At 43.8% G+C, this 9,729-nt stretch overlaps 1 protein-coding gene across 1 annotated transcript; it reads right to left on the minus strand.

The window, feature by feature from the left end:
* Window positions 1-5,047: 5,047 nt before the first annotated feature.
* rtn4rl2a (reticulon 4 receptor-like 2 a) lies at window positions 5,048-7,473 on the minus strand. Its single transcript, XM_061094811.1, is given in 5 exon segments — window positions 5,048-5,908; window positions 6,098-6,331; window positions 6,462-6,688; window positions 7,276-7,383; window positions 7,386-7,473. Coding segments are annotated over 5 exon segments (1,518 nt in total).
* Between the last annotated feature and the right edge of the window lie 2,256 nt (window positions 7,474-9,729).

The raw sequence follows: 9,729 nt of genomic DNA on the forward strand, positions 1-9,729 counted from the left end.
CAGAAGTACTCTGCGAAGAAGGTGCGTCATGGAATATTTCTGCCCCACAATAGCTTGGAGACCAATAGGGAATGATGAGCTGACGGATGCACTTGTTTCATCCTTATATAGACAAGACTGATCCCACCGAGTGAGCTCCGTGCCAGAGTGGGATATCCATCTCTGTTTGTGTGTGTGTGTGTGTTAGTCTATGACTTCTGCCTATAATAGCTTGGTTTTCTGTTTGTGCAGAATGAAGTCTAGTATAGACATTGTTGGAAAAAAAATTAAAAATAAAATGTAAAGAAGAAAGATCCTTCCCCGTAAATTCTACTTTATTCAATGTATAAATGTCTACCCAGCAAATAATGGAGTTTGTATATTTCCCTGATCTTCCCCAAAACTCTTCCAAAATACTCGTGTCTCTTGTTGGTTGCAATAGTTAATGCGTTACTACTCTGTGTGACATTGATGTCATTCCTACCTTATAAGTTATTTCTGAATCTATAAGCTTCAAGTTGTGTCTATAATCATTATGGAGAGGTGCCTCAAAAAAGGTAGTTTTGAATTCTCTTTGACAACATTTTTTGACTCCTTTGTGACCTCTTACTGATATAACTCATCACATGACTTTATGATGAAGAATAACTTTCTGACCAAGTCTCATCACTTTTTAGATCGTGTCTCTGTTATTTACAGATATATCTAAGAAAATGTATTTGAACCGTATTTTAGTTTTCATATTCTGCCGTGAGACCAATCAGCTCCACAAGTAAATCTTCTAGAGCTACACTCCCGAGAAAAATCGGAAATCTCTCCATGCATGTTGAGTTAATATGTCCACCCATGCACCCACGCACCCACACACTCCTATGATGGAAACAAGACACAAACTCCTGTGTTAGAGGATACATCCAAAACAAATTGTCACATTTGAAAGATTAATCAGCACCATGGCTTGTGAATAAAATGTCCGGGTAACTCTTTGTAATCCACAGACCTCAGACAGGTCTCAGACACCATTTTTAGAATTGAGGTCAGACAGTTAGATCTTAGTTTTGATGAGACCAGCTCCAGGGGGATTTCATCTTTCTTTCCCTGAGACGAGGCTCCCGTCTGAACAATCTCTGTCATGAAGCCTGATCAGTGGGGTGCTGCAGGGCCGGTTTGTCTTTCTGAAGTTTCGTCCATCTCCACATGGATCTGTGGAGCTCAGCCAAAGTCTCCACCATCACATGTCACCTCTCTGACTAAAGCTAGGTCCACATTACTATGTGATTACTACTTTTAAAAAACACCAACTCTGCTACAGATCCGCACTAGAGCTTTTAGTGCCACTAAAATGGAGAAGTTTGCAAACACTGCTGGCCATGTTGATGTTTTGAAATGTAGACACTGACAACTGCTTATTGATTGGGTCTTTTGGTCACATTGTAGCCTTCGCTGGTTTGTCGGGCTCCCACAGGACTTTCCTTCGGGAAAAAAATAAATGGCACAAGCTTTGACTCCCGTCTCCATGAGTTTTGGCTTGATTGATCCAATTGTTCTCTGAGATATCTTTGCTCTTGGGAACCTTGAATGCAGCAGAATTGTGTATAGCCCTCCCCAGATGTGTGTCTCGGCACAAGTATCTGAGATCTGCAGGCAGCTCTTCCAAGAGCTGTGAGGCTTTTTATAGACAGATGTTTGCCTTCTCTAAATAATGTGATCAAGTGAATTTACCCCAAATGGACCCCAGTCAATATGGAGAAACATCTAAAACATCGACCAGATGAATCAGAGGCTGTATTCATATGTCAATGGGATATTTATTTTTCTTTTTTTAATACATTTGCTTATAAAATGTCTGTTATTGCTTTAGCCTTGTGGGATATTGAGTGTAAAGTCGTCAGGGGGATGGGTTTGTCTGCAAAGTGAAATCTGAAAAGGGCTCTGAATAGTTTCTGAATGCACTGAATGGGCATGAGAGTATTATACTGACATTGACATGTAAATACAAATTTGAACCTTTCCTTTAAATCATTCAAATTTGAGTTTTTCTCTAAACTTTAAAGAACACATAATTTCATGTCCACAACATGTTGGGTTTAATGTGTCTGAAGAGTATCAAAAACTCACTGCTCATGTGCAGCACCACTCTAGTAGCAACTTCTTCCTTTATTAGCGTTTTAGGATTATTCTCACAACAAACACCATTATTATTATATAACTACTACTGTTGTTTCTACTTGTTTGATGATAATATGTTGACAGATTGAAAGAGATGCTGTTGTTTGCAGATGTTGGAGAACCTGATGAATAGTATGTGCTGTTTCCATCTCTGCGCTTCCTGTCCTCCATCTCTCCCAGCAGTTCACAGTTAAAGAAGCTGGACAACTGCCTGGAGGACTTACACAATGGCGACTGTTTCCACATCTATGTGTGGGCAAGTGTGGTGGGTGCGTGTGTGTGTGCGTGTGTGTGTGTATGTGTGTGTGTGTGTGTGTGTGTGTGTGTGTGTGTGTGTGTGTGTGTGTGTGTGTGTGTGTGTGTGTGTGTGTGTGTGTGTGTGTGTGTGTGTGTGTGTGTGTGTGTGTGTGTGTGTGTGCGCTTGCTTTGGGTGTTTGACAGGAGCCAAGACATAGAATAAGACGCCCACACACACAAAAACTGTTTTTGTTAAAACAAGTATGAATTTATTTTTTCTTTATGCTGCATCTTTGATGAGCTTCATCTTCCACAGTAAAAATAAATAACAAATAATTAAATCTGTCATATATAGTCAATATTTCTTTCCATAATACAAAACACTGAACATGCATGATGACAGACTAAACAATGAATCTGAGGGGAAATGGTATAACTGGCACTTTGGTCATCTGACAGTGACCTCACTGTCATGGCCACTGAAGAGCACCCAGGCTCAGTTTGACCTCCTCCACATTACTGTGCAAAGAGACTGAACAGAGAGATTACACTGAATATTTCCCGGAGTCGTTGGTTCTTTATCAAGAGAAAAATAAGAGATCTCAATAAGGCTTCAGTTAAAAGGAAAAAAATGGGTTATCTCGTTATCTCTCAAAACTACATGGCTTTACAAGAGGATATGTGTGTGTGTGTGTGTGTGTGTGTGTGTGTGTGTGTGTGTGTATGCGTGCGTCACTAAAATCCCTCCCACTCTTCCACTCCTACTATCTCGGTCTTGCCCTTGTAACCTGTATACTAAAGCTACAGCGACTCTCTCCCTCCATCATTTCTGTCCTTGAGAGATGGAAAAAGCTTTAGAAAAAACGATGTGTATAGATTAAAAAAGAAAGATGTTAGGAGATGCTATTAATTTTCTTCATCCAAGGCAATGTGGAAACCTGTTTGGCAGAGAGAGGGACAAATAAACACTTGTGAAGGAAGTGGATGCCTATATTTGGTAACATCCTCCTTCTCCCTCGCTGCTCGCTCTGAACACTTCTCCTTTCTCCTGCAGCCTCAGCACTAACATTTCCCTGCACCTTTGATTTTAAATTCCACATCAATTCACATCATCTCAGTGTGAGTCCGGATCTGCCTGCTGCTCTCTCTGGCTCCAGACTCCTTCATTGCTCTCTTGGTGTATTTACAAATCAGCCAATTTACACCTCGTCTGTCCATCTGGCTTCTCTGAGCTATGAGTCAAACTTACTGACGTATTTGCCTTTTGCAGTGTTGCCAGCTTGTGAACCCATTCATCCTCATTATCCATGAGCACACACACAGATGCCCATCACAGCCAGAGCCAAATCTGCGGCCCCTGTCTGTGACTTTAGGGTCCATGTGGTCAGTTCTTTTACTCACTGCTTATTCACCCAGCTGCAATCTGTTCTTTTCTGTTAGATTTCTTTTTCTACTCTTCTTGTCTCACTTTTGTAAGAAGCTTTGGATTTCAGAAAAGAAAATTACCATGTTGAGACCTGAAATCCCTTTTATATATATATATATATATATATAATATATATATATATATATATCTTCTGTGATACATTGCCCCAAACAACATCATGATAAACGACGTGATTCAGGAAATATTCAGTAAATCATTTTATCTGTTCATCTGCATCAGTTCAAACAATCTTTTACACATCATTTCAATATGTCACAAAAAGACATTCAAAATCCTAAATCTTCGGCTTCCTGACAGGAAGCATTTTTGTTCCCTGTGGTAGATGCGACATCATATTTACAGAAGATGGTGGAATGTGTGATGGATGGATTTAACCGCTATGAGTGGAATTATTACTTCTCTCCTGCAGGTTGCTGCTTCTACTGCCAGCCCTGTCCTTCATAGAGTCTCACTGTGTCTTCTCTTATTGCTCTTGCTCTTTCTCTTCTTTCTCTCGCTGCCCTAGTCTCTGTCCCTTGCTCTCTCTCTCTCTCACGCTCTCGCTGCAGTCCCACCAGACTGCTCCGTATATATTTACTTCTCCTCTCTACTCTCTGGCTCACTGCACGTCGTGCTCTGTCCTGTAAGAGCGTAAGCCTTCACAGTTTTCATGGGTAGAGATGAAAAGCGACAATGCTGGACCACAGATATTAGATCAAGAAACTCACAGGATACATATCTATGTACATAACACTTTAAGTGTTTACAGTATTGTCATTACTGTGCACTGACTCTAACAGTTATTGTAGTAATTCTCAGCAGCCAGTTAATTGGATGCACCAATAGCACTAGTAGTTTTAACTAAATTGAGATGACAAAATCCACAACATCATTCACAACTGACTATAAATCATGTTGATATTAGTGATGGAATCAGCCCTCGTAGCCCTGATTGCAGGGAATCATGACATCATACAGGTGAGACACAAAAAGTCACACCTGTAGAGTATTGTAGATATATATAACCTCAGCTCAAGAACTCTTAACAGCCCTGAAATGTGTTAAGCCCTGTATGTGATAGATTCAGAATCTAACCGTCCCCCTATCTCCCTCGCTGTGCCTTGAGAATTGGCTCACAGCATGTCGGGCAAAGGGGTTATCAAGAGTCTAACAGGGGTCCTCGCAGCCTTTAAAACAGGCTAGAACGGATGAGGAGGGTGGTACTGAGAGTCTCATTCAACCAAGTCGCAGGTGGAGGTTGAGGCAGAGGCTGAAAACAGAAAGGGCTAGTAAAGAGAAGAGCGACGGCGAGGAGGATGAGGGAGAGGAGGAAGATGGAGGCATGTCAAACTCAGGTGGACATTCGAGCTCGAAGCACCGCAGAGTGACACCTGAATCCTCGTTGCCGTAGTTTACCCAGTACTCTTCTGAGTCAAGTTTGGGCAGCGCCAGCTCTTCCTCCCCCAGCTCATACTTGACTACTGAGGAGGTTGTGGACGGGCCTTTCCCATACAAACCAGCCTTGACGGTCTCTGAGGCTTTTTCAAAGACACCTTTCGTGGATGACTGGGGCTTGTTCTTGTGGAACCACCAGCGGGTCTTGGTGCTGAAGGTGGTGGTGGTGGAGCCACCGATGGAGCCTGGGTCGACCAGGGGGCAGAGAGCGAAGTCCATCTCACGGAGAAAGCGGAGGTCCTGGCCGCGGCGGTTGGAAGGGGAGGAGCAGATCACCTCGGATGAAGAGACACGGGCCTCACGGAACCACTCCCACAGGTTGCGGGCCTCACAGCCACATGACCAGGGATTGGCGTTGAGGCGGAGGAACTCGATGCCCTGGGTGTCCCTCAGGGTCTGGCTGGGCAGCTCCGCCATGGTGTTGTTGAAGAGGAAGAGCATGGTCAGGCGGCCGAGGTCACGAAAGGCCCGGCGGTTCACTTGCCTGATGCGGTTGTCATGAAGGAGAAGGCGGTCGAGGTTGACCAGGCCACGAAACACGTTCTCGGAGAGGGTACGGATGCGGTTGCCATGCAGGAAAAGCTGGCTCAGGTTTATGAGGTCAGAGAAGATGTCGTCCTGCAGGAAGTGGAGATTATTCTCCTAAAGAGGAACAGTAAGAAAAGGAGAGATGGTTTATTATGGGCAGAACAGACACTGGGATTTGTAATATGTGTAAATGTGTAATGCTGTTTGTATGTATATGTGTGTGGGTGGCTGCATGAGTGTGTGATCATTCAACTCTGTGCCAGTGTTGCGCATTAATTTATATGTCACTCTTGCGCACCCTACCTCCAGATAGAGGAAGTGCAGGCTGTAAAGCTTGTGGAAGATGTCATGGGGCAGGGCAGTGAGCCGGCAGCGGTGCATGTGGAGGCTCTGGAGCTTCTCTAGTCCGCGGAAGGCTCCCCCCTCCAGCCTGTGGAGGTTAGGGTTGTCCCCCAGGTCCAACTCCTCCAAGTCCCGCAGCTCACTGAAGGCCCCTGCCTCAATCCATGTGATGTTGTTAGAGAACAGCCACAGAACCTGACGCAAGAAACACAGGGATGCAAGGGGGATTATTAAACATAGAAAATAATATATGCAACTTTTTTATGTGTACGAACTTAGGGGCAGTTTCGCGCTTCTCTGCCACTTGCTGCACACTCTTTCATACCTGAGTTCCGAAGCCAAAAGAGCCAACTCTGAGCTCCGTGATCCGGTTGTTCTGGAGGAACACACGCTGCGACTCGTAGGGCACTCCGACCGGGACGGCGGTGAAGTTCTGCGCCTGGCAGCTCACAGTCATGGGCGTCGGGTAGCACACGCACTGTTGCGGGCACGCCGATGCCGGACTTGGCTTGCCGAGGACCAGCCACACCACCAACCAGAGGGAGAGACCGCCTGGAGGAGAGCGGGGAGAGAGAGAGATGGAGAGAGGTGAGCGTCGCTGAAGTCATCCCATGCACAGACATCAGCATCATCCAGGGTCCAAAGCGCTCATTTGCCACAGTGTTGTATCTTAAGTTAGATTGTTTACTTTATAAATGCACTGCTGTTTTAGTTGTAATTGCATTTGGAATGAGGAGCATATACCGCCTCCCTCGTCATTCTACGTCAATTTGCGTCTTTGCGCAACAGCGCTACACTTGCAGCGAGCATTACGCACAGCATCATCGCAAATGTATTCAGTCAAAACACAGGAATTCTCCTTTTTAAAGTTCTTTTTGTATTCCGCTTCACATCCTGCACATGTAGTTTGAGTATTACAAATCATTAAATAAGAAAATATCTGACTAAACTTCCATAAGTATCATCCATCGCATCATGCATCCATCCTATGTTACATTCATTATCCCAAACTACCTCAGAAGTTCTCAGTTTAAAAACAGACATTGTTGCACATGTTATATTAAAAAAGCAGAAAAAGCTCCAGGACTGAAGTGTCCAGGACCAGAGTCCAAAACCAATGAAGACAGAGACAAACTTACTTTTGCAGTTGCGCATGATGGAGCATCGTCGGCTCCGATATATCGAAGAGGTTTCCATCCTGAACCAAAGCTCAAAGCGAGTTAGCCTAAGAGGACAAAATAAAGCCTGCTATCTCCGCTGATGCTCTGGTTCCCGAGTCGGAGCGACTGAGAGTGTGCCGGTCTGTGGCCACCAGTGTCTATTTTATACCAGAGCATCCTCCAATTGCCTACGGCAGTGGGCACGGTGGAATCTCCTACGTCACCGATCCGGGGTCATGAATGAGTGAGGGCGGCAAGAAACGGAAAGAGGAGGGGCCGACCGGAGGGGATTCTCTTGGAAAGCCGGTTCGTGCGTAAAGACGCTGGATGGAGACGTGCGCTGTGCAGACTCTGTGAGAGGAGGAGACTTTCTCGACGCACATAGGAACCAGGGAGGGAGGGAGGACGAGTGAAAGTAGAAACGGTGATGGGAGGAGGGGAGGAACGGGAGAGACAAGGCACGGTGCCCGGTAATGATGACTGCGCTCTGTGGAGGAGTGGAGGACGGGTAGGAGCAGAGCGCACGGATCGTTTCCTGACTGGCTCTCATACGCACCGTTATGGTCCGTTTCCGGCTCACTGCAGCCAGACACAGAGATACAGAGTGGAGATAGCTCAGATGGTTGTGTCTTAGTTAAAGAGGAGGCCCCCGAATTATGATTCAGCCACAAGGGAGAATTCTGTGCCAGAGGAGAGTTACTCAAAACAACCATGAATGAATAGTACATATTTGTTGCGGAGGTTAATGCTGCAGTCATGCTGTTAGTAGGATACGTTAATTATAGCTCCTGTTGTAATCACTGTGATGCTGGAGATACGAGCTGATATTAATTGGCTAAAGGAGGCAGCAGTGGAGAGACAGTATGCTCTTCTTCTTTCTTTTCTCTTCAGGCCTATTTGGCTGATTTCAAGCTGAATCGGCTGGAGTGAATTGTTGAAGTGTTAATTCGTATCACTTCTTCAAGTGTCAGTTTCTTCTTGCACCATGTCAGATATTGTTAATTAGCTTCCCAGCAATGGTTGGCCATGAGGGCAGCAATGGACAACAGATGCTTTCATATGCTGCCACTTCCAGTTCTGTTTGGCTGTGTCCGTGCCTCAAGCTGTCACTGCTGGTGTTTGACCATCAGCTGTAAGGTAGTTATAGCGAGAGAGCTCCAGTTTGCTGTGTGATGACGACAACTGTCATTTAATTTTATCAAATGTAAAAATGTAGTGAGTTTCAAAAACTATTATGGCCACTACTTCGTGAAACTATTGTTTATATAGAAGAAAGAAAGAAAGTTTTTTGTAGGACAGAGAATGTTTCACCTTTTGTGAATATACGGGCTAAACTAATTTGATTGATTGGTTGATTGGTTGATTGATTGATTGATTGATTGATGATTGATTGATTGACAATGAAATGTTCTACATGAGGCATCTGCTAGCTGATTCAATTTAATTAGAAAAAATTGTATAGCACCAAATCATAACATATCTTCAAAATAATAAGGGTTATACATGTAATAATGATAGCAGCATCAGTTAATAATAATAATAATAATAATAATAATAATATATGATATTTTATGATGTAATGTTTTTGTATTGTGCTTTCAAGTGTGTTTCAGTTCTATAGTAATGCTGCATAAATCACAATCTCAAGTCACAACACTTGACAACTGAAGCCCAACCGTATTAAAGGGACAGTTCATCGAAAAATGTTGATTCCAATGGAGGGGTGGATGAAGTGTGTTTACACAAAACACTTCTGGAGTCTCAGGGCTATACAGTGTTGCAGATAAATCCAATACAATTAAAGTATATTGTGACCAATTCTTCAGATGTAAAAAAAACGCTAGTAGTAACAAAAACATAACATGCCTCCATACTGCTCCTGTGGTGGCATCAAGTTGCTGTAACCCCCGACATTCATATGCGACTTGAAATGGCGTCTTTTACACCATGTTTTTAATCTTAATATCCTCTGATATACTCCTCGGAGCTGCATTCATATAAGCACGGTAGTTGACTTTCTGGCTTAAAACAATTAAATGATGCCGTTTCGCTTGTGGACACTTGGATGACACTACAAGAGCAGTATGGAGGCATTTCCTGTTTTTTTCTGTTGTGTTATTATGTCTGAAGAAGGGGTCACCGTGGCTGCAACACTGTTTAACCCTGAGACTCCAGAATTGCTTTGTGGACTCAAAGACTTCACCCAGCCCTCCATCGGCATGGTTGCTAATGAGTGAATTTTCCTTTTTCGGTGACCTATCCCTTTAGGTTTTGAGTCTTCCGCAGGCTTTCAATAGAACATCAGCTGTGAAGGTCTCTCCAGAATATTACTGTTTGCTGTTGTATGACTAAATTCTACTCTCATTATAATTGTCCCCGTCTCTCTGACTCCTTTCAGACATGCCTGTCCAAAGAGCTTTTTTACAAAGAGTT

This window comes from Limanda limanda, chromosome 2 (genome assembly GCF_963576545.1).
Source record: "Limanda limanda chromosome 2, fLimLim1.1, whole genome shotgun sequence".
Taxonomy (NCBI): Eukaryota; Metazoa; Chordata; class Actinopteri; order Pleuronectiformes; family Pleuronectidae; genus Limanda; species Limanda limanda.